The following is a 17,573-nucleotide window of genomic DNA, read 5'->3' as shown; positions in this document are numbered from 1 at the left end:
CAAAACCAGGTAAAGACATTACAAAAAAAGAAAATTACAGACCTATATCCCTCATGAACATAGATGCAAAAATCCTCAACAAAATTCTAGCCAATAGAATTCAACGACATATCAAAAAAATAATTCACCACGACCAAGTGGGATTTGTACCAGGTATGCAAGGCTGGTTTAATATTAGAAAAACCATTAATGTAATCCACCACATAAATAAAACAAAAGACAAAAACCACATGATCTTATCAATTGATGCAGAAAAGGCATTTGACAAAGTCCAACACCCATTTATGATAAAAACTCTCACCAAAATAGGAACTGAAGGAAAATTCCTCAACATAATAAAGGGCATCTATGCAAAGCCAACAGCCAACATCACTCTAAATGGAGAGAACCTGAAAGCATTTCCCTTGAGAACGGGAACCAGACAAGGATGCCCTTTATCACCACTCTTATTCAACATTGTGCTAGAAGTCCTAGCCAGGGCAATTAGGCTAGACAAAGAAATAAAGGGCATCCGGATTGGCAAGGAGGAAGTAAGCTATAACTATTTGCAGATGACATGATCGTATACATGGAAAACCCTAAGGAATCCTCCAGAAAACTACTGAAACTAATAGAAGAGTTTGGCAGAGTCTCAGGTTATAAGATAAACATACAAAAATCACTTGGATTCCTCTACATCAACAAAAAGAACATCGAAGAGGAAATCACCAAATCAATACCATTCACAGTAGCCCCCAAGAAGATAAAATACTTAGGAATAAATCTTACCAAGGATATCAAAGACCTATACAAAGAAAACGACAAAGCTCTACTACAAGAAATTAAAAAGGACATACTTAAGTGGAAAAACATACCTTGCTCATGGATAGGAAGACTTAACATAGTAAAAATGTCTATTCTACCAAAAGCCATCTATACATACAATGCACTTCCGATCCAAATTCCAACGTCATTTTTTAAGGTGATAGAGAAACAAATCACCAACTTCATATGGAAGGGAAAGAAGCCTCGGATAAGCAAAGCATTACTGAAAAAGAAGAAGAAAGTGGGAGGCCTCACTCTACCTGATTTCAGAACCTATTATACAGCCACAGTAGTCGAAACAGCCTGGTACTGGTACAACAGGCACATAGACCAGTGGAACAGAATTGAGAACCCAGATATAAATCCATCCACATATGAGCAGCTGATATTTGACAAAGGCCCAGTGTCAGTTAATTGGGGAAAAGATAGTCTTTTTAACAAATGGTGCTGGCATAACTGGATATCCATTTGCAAAAAAATGAAACAGGACCCATACCTCACACTATGCACAAAAACTAACTCCAAGTGGATCAAAGACCTAAACATAAAGACTAAAACGATAAAGATCATGGAACAAAAAATAGGGACAACCCTAGGAGCCCTAATACAAGGCATAAACAGAATACAAAACATTACCAAAAATGACGAAGAGAAACCAGATAACTGGGAGCTCCTAAAAATCAAACAGCTATGCTCATCTAAAAGACCACCTACAGACTAGGAAAGAATTTTCAGCTATGACATCTCCGACCAACGCCTGATCTCTAAAATCTATATGATTCTGTCAAAACTCAACCACAAAAAGACAAACAACCCAATCAAGAAGTGGGCAAAGGATATGAACACACACTTCACTAAAGAAGATATTCAGGCAGCTAACAGATACATGAGAAAATGCTCTCGATCGTTAACCATTAGAGAAATCCATCTCACTCCAACAAGGCTGGCATTAATCCAAAAAACACAAACTAATAAATGTTAGAGAGGCTGCGGAGAGATTGGAACTCTTATACACTGCTGGTGGGAATGTAAAACGGTACAACCACTTTGGAAATCTATCTGGCGTTATCTTAAACAGTTAGAGACAGAACTACCATACAACCCAGAAATCCCACTCCTCGGAATATACCCTAGAGATACAAGAGCCTTCACACAAACAGATATATGCACACCCATGTTTATTGCAGCTCTGTTTACAATAGCAAAAAGCTGGAAGCAACCAAGGTGTCCATCAAAGGATGAATGGGTAAATAAATTGTGGTATATTCACACAATGGAATACTACGCATCAATAAAGAACAGTGACGAATCTGTGAAACATTTCATAACATGGAGGAACCCGGAAGGCATTATGCTGAGCGAAATGAGTCAGAGGCAAAAGGACAAATATTGTATAAGACCACTATTACAAGATCTTGAGAAATAGTATAAACTGAGAAGAACACATACTTTTGTGGTTACAGGAGAGGGTTTTTTACTGATTAATTAGTAGATAAGAACTACTTTAGGTGAAGGGAAGGACAACACTCAATACATGGAAAGTCAGCTCGATTCGACTGGACCAAAAGCAAAGAAGTTTCCGGGATAAAATGAATGCTTCAAAGGTCAGCAGAGCAAGGGTGGGGGTTTGGGGACCATGGTTTAAGGGAACTTCTAAGTCAATTGGCAAAATAATTCTCTTATGAAAACATTCTGCATCCCACTTTGAAATGTGGCGTCTGGGGTCTTAAATGCTAACAAGTGGCCATCTAAGATGCATCAACTGGTCTCAACCCGCCTGGATCAAAGGAGAATGAAGAACACCAAGGTCACACGACAACTAAGAGCCCAAGAGACAGAAAGGGCCACATGAACCAGAGATCTACATCATCCTGAGACCAGAAGAACTAGTTGGTGCCCGGCCGCAATCGATGACTGCCCTGACAGGGAGCACAACAGAGAACCCCTGAGGGAGCAGGAGAACAGGGGGATGCAGACCCCAAATTCTCATAAAAAGACCATACTTAATGGTTTGACTGAGACCAGAGGAATCCCGGCGGTCATGGTCCCCAAACCTTCTGTTGGCACAGGACAGGAACCATTCCCGAAGACAACTCATCAGACATGGAAGGGACTGGACAGTGGGTAGGAGAGAGATTCTGATGAAGAGTGAGCTAATTATATCAGGTGGACACTTGAGACTGTGTTGGCATCTCCTGTCTGGAGGGGGGATGTGGGGATAGAGAGAGTTGGAAGCTGGCAAAATTGTCACGAAAGGAGAGACTGGAAGGGCTGACTCATTAGGGGGAGAGCAAGTGGGAGTACGGAGTAAGATGTATATAAACTTATATGTGACAGTCTGACTTGATTTGTAAACATTCACTTGAAGCTCAATAAAAGTTAATAAAAAAAAAAAAGGATGACTGGGGAAGAGCTACCTCCTCAAAGTAGAGTCAACCTTAATGACGTGGATGGAATAAAGCTTTTGGGACCTTCATTTGCTGATGTGGTGCAACTCAAAATAAGAAGAAACAGCTGCAAACATCCATTAATAATCGGAACCTGGAATGTACAAAGTATGAATCTAGGAAAATTGGAAATTGTCAAATATGAAAGGGAATGCATAAACATTGATATCCTAGGCATTAGTGAGCTGAAATGGACTGGTATTGGCCATTTTGAATCTGACAATGATATAGTCTACTATGCTGGGAATGACAACTTGAAGAGGAATGGTGTTGCATTCATCATCAAAAAGAATATTTCAAGGTCTATCCTGAAGTACAACGCTGTCAGTGATAGGTTAATATCATACTCCTACAAGGAAGACCAGTTAATACGACTATTATTTAAATTTATGCACCAACCACTGAGGCCAAAGATGAAGAAACAGAAGATTTTTATCAGCTGCTGCAGTCTGAAATTGATCAAACATGCAATCAAGATGCATTGATAATTACTGGTGATTGGAATGTGAAAGTTGGAAACAAAGAAGAAGGATCAGTAGTTGGAAACTATGGCCTTGGTGATAGAAGCAATACCGGAGGTCGAATGATAGAATTTTGCAAGACCAACGACTTCTTCATTGCAAATACCTTCTTTCACCAACATAAATGACAACTATACACATGGACCTCACCAGATGGAACACACAGAAATCAAATTGACTACATCTGTGGAAAGAGATGATGGAAAAGCTCAAAATCATCAGTCAGAACAAGGCCAGGGGCCGACTGTGGAACAGACCATCAATTGCTCATGTGCAAGTTCAAGTTGAAACTGAAGAAAATCAGAGCAAGTCCACGAGAGCCAAAATATGACCTTGAGTATATCCCACCTGAATTTAGAGACTATCTGAAGAATAGATTTGACGCATTGAACACTAGTGACCGAAGACCAGACGAGTTGTGGAATGACATCAAGGACATCATCCATGAAGAAAGCAAGAGGTCACTGAAAAGACAGGAAAGAAAGAAAAGACCAAGATGGATGTCAGAGGAGACTCTGAAACTTGCTCTCAAACATTGAGCAGCTAAAGCAAAAGGAAGAATTGATGAAGTAAAAGAACTGAACAGAAGATTTCAAAGGGCGTCTGGAGAAGACAAAGTAAAGTATTATAATGACATGTGCAAATAGCTGGAGATGGAAAACCAAAAGGGAAGAACACGCTCGGCGTTTCTCAAGGTGAAAGAACTGAAGAAAAAATTCTAGCCCTGAGTTGCAATAGTGAAGGATTCTATGGGGAAAATATTAAACAACGCAGGAAGCATCAAAAGAAGATGGAAGGAATACAGAGTCATTATACCAAGAAGAATTAGTCGATATTCAACCATTTCAAGAGGTGGCATATGATCAGGAACCTATGGTACTGAAGGAAGAAGTCCAAGGTGCTCTGAAGGCATTGGCGAAAAACAAGGCTCCAGGAACTGATGGAATATCAAGATGTTTCAACAAACAGATGCAGCGCTGGAGGTGCTCACTCGTCTATGCCAAGAAATATGGAAGACAGCTTCCTGAACAACTGACTGGAAGAGATCCATATTTATGCCTATTCCCAAGAAAGGTGATCCAACCAAATGTGGAAATTATGGAATAATATCATTAATATCACATGCAAGCAAAATTCTGTTGAAGATGATTTAAAAATGGCTGCAGCAGTATATTGACAGGGAACTGCCAGAAATTCAGGCTGGTTTCAGAAGAGGACGTGGAACCAGGGATATCATTGCTGGCGTCAGATGGATCCTGGCTGAAAGCAGAGAATACCAGAAGGATGTTTGCCTGTGTTTTATTGACTATGCAAAGGCATTCGACTGTGTGGATCATAACAAATTATGGATAACATTGCGGAGAATGGGAATTCCAGAACACTTAATTGTGCTCATGAGGAACCTTTACATAGATCAAGAGGCAGTTGTTTGGACAGAACAAGGGGATACTGATTGATTTAAAGTCAGGAAAGGTGTGTGTCAGCGTTGTATTCTTTCACCATACCTATTTAATCTGTATGCTGAGCAAATAATCTGAGAAGCTGGACTATATGAAGGAGAACGGGGCATCAGGATTGGAGGAAGACTCATTAACAACCTGCGTTATGCAGATGACACAACCTTGCTTGTTGAAAATGAAGAGGACTTGAAGCACTTACTAATGAAGATCAAAGACCACAGCCTTCAGTATGGATTACACCTCAACATAAAGAAAACAAAAATCCTCACAACTGAACCAATGAGCAACATCATGATAAATGGAGAAAAGACTGAAGTTGTCAAGGATTTCATTTTACTAGGATCCACAATCAACAGCCATGGAAGCAGCAGTCAAGAAATCAAAAGACGCATTGCATTGGGTAAACCTGTAAAGGACCTCTTTAAAGTGTTGAAGAGCAAAGATGTCACCTTGAAGACTAAGGTGCGCCTGACCCAAGCCATGGTATTTCCAATCACATCATATGCATATGAAAGCTGGACAATGAATAAGGAAGACAGAAGAAGAATTGACCCCTTTTAATTGTGGTGTTGGTGAAGAATATTGAATATACCATGGACTGCCAAAAGAACGAACAAATCTGTCTTGGAAGAAGTACGACCAGAATGCTCCTTAGAAGCAAGGATGGCGAGACTGCATTTTACATACTTTGGACATGTTGTCAGGACGGATCAGTCCCTGGAGACGGACATCATGCTTGGCAGAGTACAGGGTCAGTGGAAAAAAGGAAGACCCTCAACAAGGTGGATTGACACAGTGGCTGCAACAAGGAGCTCAAGCATAACAACGATTGTGAGGATGGCTCAGGACCCGGCAGTGTTTCATTCTGTTGTGCATAGGGTCACTATGAATTGGAACCGACTCGACGGCATCTAACAACAACAACAGCAACATTACCATTAAGGATAAAGGCAGAGAAGGCCTGAAAAGATGGTTTCAACTGGATGCCAGAGTCTAGAGCAAAGTCAGCCCGGTTCCTAGTTGGTCTTGGGGTGATTGACAGAAGACACCAATTGATATGCTTATTTGTGTTTTCTTCCCCCAAAAAATATTTGGCCTTAGAGCCATCACCTAATTATTAGTTCCTGGTGGCACAGTGGTAAAGACCTACAGCGAGCTACGACAGCTAACCGAAAGGTCAGCAGTTCAAATCCACCAGCTGCTTCTTGGAAATTATATGGGGGCAGTTCTACTCTATCTTATAGGGTTGCTATGAGTAGGAATCTGCTTGACTACAACAGGTTTGGGTTTTCTTTTGGCCCATGCATGTAACTTTCCTTCAGCAATGAGCCAAACGTAAAATAGTGAATAAAGTCCTTATTAGGAAGTTCAAAAGCAGTACTTTCATAATTGACTTCAAAAAGCATTTCTAATAATGAAAAAATTCCTACAGGAAAGATTTTAGGGGCATTATTTTTATTTGTTGAGGGGTTTTGTTTTAATGCAACTGGAGGAAAAATATTAATATAAAGTAATACTTTTGACTGAATAAAATGAACATTGTACATTGAAAATGTATTTAATTTGGACTTTACTACTTTGCATAAAGGCTAAGCTGATGGATGTCCCTGCCTCACTATTTAAGATGGAAACAGGAAGCTCACAATGTAATGGAAAAGCATAGAGATGCATAAAATGCAGAATAACAAGTGTTATGATTTATGATTACACAGGTTGCAATGGGAACAAGAGTTACCTGGATTTGGAGGGAGGGAGGGAGGAAGAAGGTCAGGGAAGGTTTCCTGTAGAAGATGACAACTGCACCACGTGAAACCAGTTTGCATGGAGGTTTCTAATGGTGTGATACACGCATTCAGAAAGGCACTTATCAAATGTCCTAGTGGCTTGAAGCTGGAATGGATAGGGGAGTTACTAGGCAAAAGAGTTGGAGTCCAGAGAGATTCCCACAGGTTTCATTCAGGGGTGCAACTATTTTATTGTGATAATATTAATATACATATGTATACATACATATGGAGCCCTGGTGGCACAGTGGTTCAAAGCTCGGCTGCTAACCAAAAGGGTGGCAGTTTGAACCCACCAGCTGCTCTTTGGAAACCCTGTGGGGCAGTTCTACTCTGTCCTATAGGGTTGCTGTGAGTCGGGAATATTGGGTATGGTTTTTGTTTATACATATGTATAGGTATAAAAAATATAGCACATAAAATTTTCCATTTAACCATTTTTAAGTGTACAATTCAGTGGCATTAACTACATTCACAAGGTCGTACAACCATTACCACCATCTATTTCCAAAACTTGTTCATCACCCCAAGCAGAAACTCTGTATTCATTAAGCAATAACTTCCCATTTTCTACTACCTTCAGCCCCTGGTAACCTCTGATCTACCTTGCATCTCTATGAATTTGCCTATTCTGGTTATTTTATATATGTGGAATCATACAATATTTGTCCTTTTATGTCTTGTGTTATTTCACTTTGCATAATGTTTTCAAGGTTCATCCATGTTGTAGCATGTATTAGAATTTCATTCCTTTTTATGGCTGAATAATAATTCTTTGTATGTCTGTACCACATTTTGTTCATGTGTCTGTTAATGGACACTTGGGTTATTTCCACCTTTTGATTGTTGTGAATAGTGTTGAAATGAACTTTGTGTACTTGTGTCTGTTTGAGTCCCTGTTTTCAATTCTTTGGGGTATATGTATATATACGTAGGGGCGAAGGATTTTTATCTGTTGCATTCTATTTTGTATCTGTCCCCAGCAGCTGTACCTAGCATGGAGCTCAATAAATATTTGCTCAATTGATGTATAAATTAGTAACCTTTCCTCTATAAACCTATTCTTCTCTGTCTTGATTAGCAGCCATACCCAGTAACCTAGGAGTCATTTTAATCCCACTTTTCCGTATCCAATCTGTCACCTCCTCTAATCAACTCTGTAAAATTGTTTTCCTCAAAAGACTGACATCAACAATTCAACAGAAAGAAATCTAATTAAGCATCAAAACATGTTTAAACGCAAAGTAAGAAAAAGAAAACTTACATGTTGCTGTGCTGGGGCCAGCTCATACAGGTCTCAGGAGTGGAAAGTTGCATCTCTTTCTAACCTTGAGTTTAGTGATTTCACTTTAACAGCATGAAATTAGTCATGGTGGAAATATTTTCACCACAAAAATAAGCAAATACTATAGATCAAAGTTCTCTCTCTCTCTATCTCACCTGGTTTACCAGTATACCACTGGTTTTAGCTCAAAGAAAGCTTGTTAAAAGTCTGTAGCATGAGGTGGCCTCCAACAAAGTGAATTCAATATTTAAACCTGTTTAACAGAAGAGGACTAGACTTGTTCTATATGGTCTCAAAGAGCAATGCTAGAGCAGCAGGTAAAACTCTCAGAGAGATTGTCATCCAGTGTTGGGAAGTTGCCTCAGAAGCGATGCTATAGAGTGGGCTTAAGCATGGGAAGTTATTGGGAATCTACTTCTTAGTCAGGTCTCCAGATTTTGCAAACAAAAATACGGGATGCTAAAAAAAAATATTGAAAAATAGCTCTAACTGCTGAATTTATTGGGGAAAAAAATACAAGACATTTAGGGTACCATGACAAAGCCAATAGAGGAAGCAGGACAAAATCATTAAGAGTAGGATATTATCCTATAGATAACAGGATGCCTGGTAACTCTGCTCCTTAGTACACTTTCACTCATGAAATTCTAGCCACACTTAGAAGAAATGCATTCAGCTAGTTCTAGCAGACCAACATTCCATTCTTATATCAATTTATTAAATCAGAGCTTTACTAGGAAAGTCATGATGAGTCTAAGTTCTACACTATGTTACTTGAAAATAATAAAACTTCTTTTTTAAAAAAATGTTTCTTTAATTCCTAAATTTTACTTAGTTAGGCTTTCTTGCTAGCATTCTCCCATCCCCTACCTCAATGTCCAACTCAAAATCTTTCACAGGAGGGACATTGAGATTTTACTGGTGGGAAGTTCCAGTTGCTCTCATAAGCTTCGTAAAGCTGAGAATCTACTGCACATGTACACAAACCTAAGACTTTACCGTAAGCTTAAAGGCAGAATCCATACCTTTTTCTTCTGAATCCTCAGCCAGGAGACAATACCTAGAGCCTGGTACACCTTCAATTGGTAATTGCTAGTTGAATAAATGTTGAGCTCTCTGTGCCTAGCCTGACTTCCTAATGGCTGGGCCCAGATGTCAGAAGCCTGGGACTCAGTTGTTCAATAAATAGGGAGAGAAGCTGTGAATGTGCCACAAAAATGACTACACTACAAAGATTCAATCATTCACTCTATGTGTATGTGTACATACCAACGTATCTGTTGTATTTGGCCTCTATTTTTAGCGTAATTACCTTGTCATTCTTTTGTTTCCTATTGTTGTTCAGAGCCCCTGTTCAACAATATCCCTTTTAGCACCCCTGCTCCCTCAGAGATGAAGCCATCTGATTACAATATCTTCTTCTTATCCTTGTCGCCATTATCTTCATTTTCCCCAGCTATATCTCATCATTTGTTCAAGATTTTTGGACTTGTTTTGGTGTACACCAAGTCCCTCCTCGCTCCTACTCCTGCTCTCAACCTCGACAGTTTAAAAACAGGGCCCCCAAGATCACGTGCAGATCTTACAATTTGGCACAGCTGTGTGGTTAAGAGCTCGGCAGCTAACCAAAATGTTAGAAGTTTGAATCCACCAGCCGCTCCTTGGAAACCCTATGGGGCAGTTCTACTCTGTCCTATAGGGTCGCTATGAGTCAGCATTGACTCTACGGCAACAGGTTTGGTTTTTTTTTAATGTGACATCATACATTTAAAAGATCAATCCTGGGCTAAGGCTCCAGAATTGGGTTTTAGATTCTTCCAGTCCTATCAGTATTAGTAGCCTTCTTCACTTTTCTTTCTAAGCCTCAGTTTTATCATCTTTAAGATGGAATAATAAGTTGTTTGGGGGAGATAAAATAAGGAAGATAAAGTTTTTGGCCCAGAGGAAGTCCTTTGGTAAATATTATTACCTTTATTATGAAAAATACATACTCTTGGGCATTTTACAAACAACAACAAAAATAAGTTATGATTTTTAACATAAAAAAAAATCTGTGAGCCCCAACCTAGATGTCTGGTCTCACCTTCCACCAGCCTATGTTCCAGCCAAATGTAACTCCTTCTGTTTCATGTCAAAATACTCACCTCAAAGGCCAAGATCAAATCTTGCTAATACTCTGAAGGCTTTTCAAACTCTGTCTCTTTCAAATAGAATACATTCTGTTAATTGCAACTTTCTCTGGGTTCCAATGGCATAACTTTTATACCTACATTTAGGGTTTATCACATCATCGCATAGTTGTCTACCTGGCTTTCCCACTAGACATTGAGCTCCTCAAGAGCAGCGATTATGGAATGCCAGCACTCAGCACATATACCCTGTCTGGCACATGGTGTGTGCTCACTACATTTTTAGGATGGAAGGAAGCAAGTAAGGAATGAAAGGAAAACGTATTCTATGGGATTACCATGACAATGTAGACAATAAAAAAATTGAAAATAAATTTTCAAATACAGAAAGTCAGCCCTGAAAACTGATTTTCAAAAATTATAATCTCTGTCTTCCTCGTTTCCCTTTACACTTTCCTTTCTTCCTCAATTCTATTTCGTTCCCTCCAAATTTACGTTAACCCTCTTTGTAGTTCTAATTACACCTGTCCATCAGAATCTAACTTAACTGGTATTCACCTTCTCATGACGCTGAGGGACATCCTGCCATTATGAGAAAAGCACTGGTCTAAGACTTGGATCCTATGAGTTCTAGGTCACTAATTCTCTCACAAATCTTTATTGAGCACCTGCTGTATGCCAGGTATTGCTCTGAGTGCTTGAATAAATTCATTATACATATCCCCTTCCTTCATGAAGCTTACATTCTATTAGGGGGAAAGTAGGACAGATGATAAGTAATAAATATGGTAAATAAATACATTGTAAGGTGAGGATCACAAATGCCAACTTGAGAAAGGGCGTACAGGTAGTACTTTTAAATAGGAAGGTCAAGGTAGGCATCATTGAGATTTGAGCAAAGAAGGTGAGGGAGTTACCTAATCCAGGGGTTTTCTATAACAAAGGCATTAAGGCGAAATGTGACTGGCATGTTTGAGGAATAGCAAAAAGGCCTGTGTGGTCAGAAGAGAGTGAGGGAGAAACTGGTGGGAAAGGAAATCTGAGAGGTTAATAGGGACCAGATATAGAGCCTCTATATATTTTTTATATATTTTAAGCTGTCATCATCAGGACTTTGGCTTTCATTCTAAGTGGGATGAACATCCACTGCAGGCTTTGTTTTAAGCACAAGAATTGGCATGTTTTGACTTGAAGTTGTTTGACTGCTGTGTTGAAAATAAATGTAGGGGAGAAAGGTTAGAAGCTGGAGGACAAGTTGGGAGGCCCCCGTAATGATCCTGGCAAAAGATGACAGTGGTTCAAAGCAAGGTGGTGGCAGAAGAGGGGAGGAGAAGTTCTGGATATATTTTGTTGGTAGAACCAATGAGATTTCCAGACAGATTAGCGTGTGAGAGAAAGAGAGAGATTGAGAAAGACTGTGAGAGTTCATCCTGAGTTACTAGAAGGAGGGAGGTTCCATCAATTGAGATGTAAAAGGCCATAGAAAGAGCACATTTGAGGGGGCAAAACTGGGAGTTCAGTTTTGGACTTGTTGAAATTGAAATCCCTGTTAGATACCCAAGGGGAGGCATTGAATAGACAGTGTTATGGATTGAATTGTGTCTCCCCAAAATATGTGTTGTAAATCCTAACCCTCACCTATGATTATAATTGCATTTGGGAATGGGTTTTGTTATGTTAATGAGGTAGTATTAGTGTAGGGTGTGTCTTAAATTTCTTTTGATATACAAAAGAGCAGATAAAGCAAGCAAGCAAGCACAAACGAGGGGAAGATACAGGCCAAATGCTCACCAAGGAACTCTGCAAAAGAAGCTAAAAGAGACAAGGACCTTCCTTCAAAGTGGACAAGGAGAGAGAGCCTTCCCCTAGAGCTAGCACCCTGAATTCATACTTCTGGCCTCCTAAACTCTGATAAAATAACTTTCTGTTTGTTAAAGCCACCTACTTGTGATGTTTCTGTTATAGCGGAATTTGATAACTAAGACAGACAGATATACGAGTCTCGAGTTTGGGGGAGAGGTCAGGGCTGGAGATTTAAATCTGGAGTCATTAGTAAGTATGTGGTTTTTTAAAGTCATGAGACTCCACTAAAATTATTTGCTTAACCTTAGCCAAATTATCTAATTTCTCTGCTTCTCATTTTCCTTATTTCTGCATTGATAAGGTTAGGCTAAATTAGTGATTTTCAAACTGTGTCCCTTGGAACACTAGTAGATGGAGATGCCAGGATGACAGGGATGTTTATTCCCCCATTGCCTAAGCCAACGAGCAACTCCATGTTTCTACAATGAAAAGACATACATTTAAAGACAGTACAAACTGGGATTTATGATGAATATTCCTTAGTGGACCAGAGTGTGGGAGGGGGGAGTAACTTTCCAGGTAAAATAATGAATTAGCATCTCATTATTGAAAAGACCCCATATATCTACTTCATTACTGGTCAGCTATTAAAAAGATACATGTAAATAAAGATACAGATGAGCAATAGCACACAGGTATGCTGAAAATGCTTGCCTTGGTCAACAAGTGCTCAAGGATTTCTCTCTGAAACATATGTACCTGAAAATCAAATTCAAAGACTAAAAGATGACATTTCATTTCTTTTAGAAAAAAAAAAAAATTAATGATTCCAGTTGAGTAGTCAGAATTTCCTTCAGCCCTAAGACCGTGAACAGTCGCTAATTTATCTTAACTGTTGAAAAACACGTAAAGTTAATGCTGCAAGAAGTCCTTGATAGAGTGGACAGGAAAGGTCCCTCTGAGAAGGTAATATTTGAGCTAAAACCTCAATGAAAAGAAAGGCAAACTAGTGAAGAGCTGGGGGGAAGAATTTTCCAGTTGGTTCCAACTGGCAAGAAAAATGGTTTTGAGATAAAAACAAGCGCTCAAGGGAGGTCAGTGTGGCTGACCCAAAATACGTAAAATGGATATTAGAGGAAAATGAGATCCTAAACTATGATAAATGTAAAATGGCAGGCAAAGACTGTGTTAGCAGCCTGTGTCAGTCACTATTGGCTATAGGTGACAAGATAAAGCCCAACCAAACCTGTTGCCATTGAGTCGATTCTGACTCATAGCAACTCTATAGGACAAAGTAGAACTGCCCCATAGGGTTTCCAAGGAGTGCCTCATGGATTTGAACTGCCAACCTTTTGGTTAGCAGCCATAGCTCTTAACCACTACGCCACCAGGGTTTCCACAAAATCGTACAATAAAAAGATGGGTTCAGAAGATATTTGGCCAGCTTACAAGCTGTAATGACAGGGAATTGTGCATCTAGGAATTTGGAGACTTGTTTTTTTTTTTTTTAAAGTTGGAAGATGTAACTAATTCTCATCTTCAGCCTGTATAATTAAAAGTAAGAAGGTATTTGGCTACAAAAGTCAGTTAAACTTCAGCCTCTAGGTGATGATCCAATAAAGAATGTGGCCATCGCACCTTTGTTAAGACATAGATTAATCAGTAGCTTAAGGTGTCTCCAGTAAATCCTTTCAGCTGGATAATTTTAAAGGGCAAGGAGATAAGAGTGTGGTTGTCCCACCAAAAGCTGATATCATCCAAAAACACGCCAAAACCATTGCCGTCCAGTCCACTCTGACTCCTAGAAACCCTATAGGACAGAGTAGATAGCACTGTCCCATAGGGTTTCCAAGGCTGTAAATCTTTACAGAAGCAAACTGCATTTTTCTCCTGCATAGTGACTGGTGGGTTCAAACCACCAACATTTCGGTTAGCAGCTGAGGGCTTAACCACTGAGGCACCCGGGCTCCTGAAATTAAGGTGACTGAAACTAAGTGTAGAGAAAGAAAGAAGTGTGTCTCAGGAAAAATTGTGGGTATGGCCATTGGTACATGAAGATGACTGGATTAAATACTGCTAAAAGAATTAACAGCTTGGATTAAAGAGATTATGACTGTTTCAGATGTGAAGTGGTCTTGGGCTCCTCAGTCTTCTGGAGGTGAGGAACAGGTGGTGAGATGTGCTCATCCTACAAGGAAGGCCTATTCTCTAATGCCCTCATTAGGTGGGTCTAAGGGAAGACCTCCCGAAGGCGGAGCAAGAGACACAGAAAAGGTAGATTCCAACTAATCCCCAGAGAGCAAATTTAGGGCCCAATCGAGGAATGTTACCCACTTGAGTCAGCAGCAACTTCTGTCCAGTGAGATTTTAGGGCCAGTGTGTGTCTCCCATTCTTTCCCTCTTTGAATAGCATAATTCATTATGGTTATCCAAGCTCTGTTCCACCATTGTATTATGTGTGTTGAGGGGCAAATAACTTACCTTTGTTACTTCATAGGTCTCCAGATCAAGAGCAGACCTATCTAGAACTAATACACAGACTACAGCATCACTCATAGATCATGGGCTCTGTCTTAGGCTGGGTTCTCTAGAGGAGCAAAACCAGTGGATAAATATATAGATATATAAATATATAGAGAGAGATTTAATTCAAGGAAATGGCTCATGAAATTGTGGAGACTAAACCAAATAAACTAAACCCATTGCCATCAAGTAGATTCTGACTCAAAGCGACCCTAGAGAACAGACTAGAACTGCCCCATAGGGTTTCCAAGGCTGTGATCTTTATGGAAGCAAACTGCCATAGCTCTCTCCCGTGGAGCAGCTGGTGGGTTCAAACTGCTGACTTGGTTAGCAGCTGAGTGCTTAACCACTGGCAAGTCCCAAATGGGTTGGATGGCAGGCTGGAGGCTTCTCCTGAGTCACATGGTTGCAGGGGCTGATGAACCCAAAATCTGCAGGTCAGGCAGCAGCTGAAGGCTTCTCACATCCCATGAACCAGAGGTCAGAGGACGACAAGACAAATGCAGATTAGAAAAAGAGAGTGAGCTCGACCAGGTTGTCCATATATATCTTGGGTACAGGCCACACCCCTAAGGAAACTCTCCTTCCAACTGATGGGCTGCTCAACATCAGATCACCAAATGGAGAATGATTACACAATATCTGCCAAACCAGTGAGAATTGTGGACTAACCAAGTTGTCATATAACATTAACCATTACAGACTCTGAGCTGGAAATAATGACAGGATAGGACTTTTAGGTTAGCTCCCTTGGGAAAAAGGGGAATGTATTTTGAGTAAATAAAGGAGTCTGAACGATTGTGATCAGAAGGACAGACCATGGTATACTGTCTTTTTGTTTACAAATGTTAATGTCCTTAATGGGAAAAATTATATTTTATCCCCTTGTTGATGTCAGGCTTGGCCAATAAAGTGTGTAAAAGTAAATATACTGAAATACAAAAAGAATAAGACTACAGGACCTATAAAGACTATGATATTATATTAGACTTTCCAGAATGATCAAGCAAAAAAAAAAAAGTGAAGAATTGCATTCCATGTAGATTAAGTAGCCTGAACAAGGCAGAGAGACATAAAATTCATAGTGTAAGTGCACAGTGTGTGGGAGGAATTGATATGAGTTCAGTGTGATGGGACCTTGGGGGGAGTTTGGAAAAAAAAAAAATAGCTTAACCCAAATTTTTGAGAATTTTAGATTTGGGAATTTAGCCTTTCACTAAAAATTCCATTGCCATTGAGTCGATTCTGACTCATAGCAACCCTATAGGACAGAGTAGAACAGCCCCATGGGGTTTCCAAGGACTGGCTCATGGAATCAAACTGCCAACCTTTTGGTTAGCAGCCAAATGCTTAACTACTGTGCCACCAGGGCTCCATCCTTTTACTAGTGGAGGCTAAAAACTTTTGTAAAACAAATTTAAGGTATAAGATCTTAATATTACCACACCCCCTCAAAAAAAAAAGTCCTTAGAAATGCTTCAGTGAGTTGCCCTTCTTTACAGTGGGGTAACTGAGGCCCAAAGGCTAAAGTTCATGCCGGGACTAGAACCTAGTTGCCTCCTGATTCCTAAACCAGCACCCTTTTCCCCATAATGTGCTGATTTTAGGAGATTATTGGTGGTGCAAATGGTTATGCGCTAAACTACTAGCTGAGCAGTTGACTGTTCGAACCCACCCAAAGGCACCTTGGAAGACAGGCCTGGCAATCTGCTTCTGAAAGGTTCTGCTCTGACACATATGGGGTCACCATGAGTCGGAATCAACAACAGTTGACTAACAATAATGTTGATTTTAAGGGTGCTTCAGAAAACCCCCTTAAATTTACAATTCACAGTTCAGGGAGAAATCAGCACTGATGTATGTTCTTTGTGTTTTCCTAACACATTAATTTTACACCAATGCTCTTCCTATCTTCCCACAGTTCTAAAGGTTGTGCTTGCCGTTGCCTTCTGCCTTGTGACCGGTGTCCTAGTGCTACTGCTGTTTACCCTCATCCGCCACAGGCCCTGCTGGAAGAGAGAACACTCTCAGGACTTCTGAACAGATGTGTGAATAAGGACAGACAAGACGGACAAACCTCCCGTGATACAGCATCTGTCAGTGACGCCACATTCAAAGGAAGGGGCTTCACCATGAGGGATCACCCTGTCCACATCCTTTCCTTTCAAGCCTCCTTAAGCAGGGACTGAACTCACAGCAACCCAGGAAGAATAGCTGAACTGACAGAGGCACACCCACATTACTTAATAGGTCTCCTTATTGGGCTAGAAAGTTGCTCTTCTCCAAAAGACAGTTGTATTCTCTGACACAGATGTCCAGAGAGAAGTAAGAAGCCAAACTCCAATCAGCCTTTTTCCTGAGAACAGAAGGGGTTGCAAGATGGGACCAAGACAAAGATCACAGAAGACTGGATGATGGGGAAAATTAGACTAGAAGTAGTATTACATAGGATTTTTTTTTTAAAATAAGGCTCAATCAAAAGTTATAAATAAAGTTTTTCTTCAGTTATTAAGTAGGCTTAATGCAAATACACACACCCTTGTGAAAAGAAATCCCTGCCCAGTATTTGACAGCTAACGGACTTCTATATGTGTTCTGTAGACTAACACATACATATACATATCTATATTTAAAATACCTCATAAGAGGTACTTTAGTATCTCAGTATCTCAGAGAGATACGGTATCTCAGAAATTGTAATATCAACCACTTTAGTTGTGGCTCAGGTCATTTTTCCCACAATTTCTATAGTGGGAAATAACTAGGAAATTCATCTAGCTATTTTTTTATTTTTGTCTTTTTTTTTTTTTTCCACCA

The 17,573-nt window shown here is 39.9% G+C and overlaps 1 protein-coding gene across 1 annotated transcript in view; it reads left to right on the top strand.

The window, feature by feature from the left end:
* ACP3 (acid phosphatase 3) overlaps positions 1 to 17,185 on the top strand; it is a 72,037-nt gene extending 54,852 nt beyond the window's left edge. Inside the window, exon 11 of the mRNA XM_049870894.1 lies at positions 16,678 to 17,185. Within this exon, the coding sequence (XP_049726851.1) occupies positions 16,678 to 16,796 (119 nt within the window). The 3' untranslated portion in view covers positions 16,797 to 17,185. The remainder of the gene's footprint in view (positions 1 to 16,677) is intronic.
* The last annotated feature ends 388 nt before the right edge of the window (positions 17,186 to 17,573 follow it).

The sequence above is a fragment of the Elephas maximus genome, chromosome 27, assembly GCF_024166365.1.
Source record: "Elephas maximus indicus isolate mEleMax1 chromosome 27, mEleMax1 primary haplotype, whole genome shotgun sequence".
NCBI lineage: Eukaryota > Metazoa > Chordata > Mammalia > Proboscidea > Elephantidae > Elephas > Elephas maximus.
The sequence above is the reverse complement of the archived record's forward strand: the minus strand, read 5'-3'. Positions and strand labels throughout refer to the sequence as shown.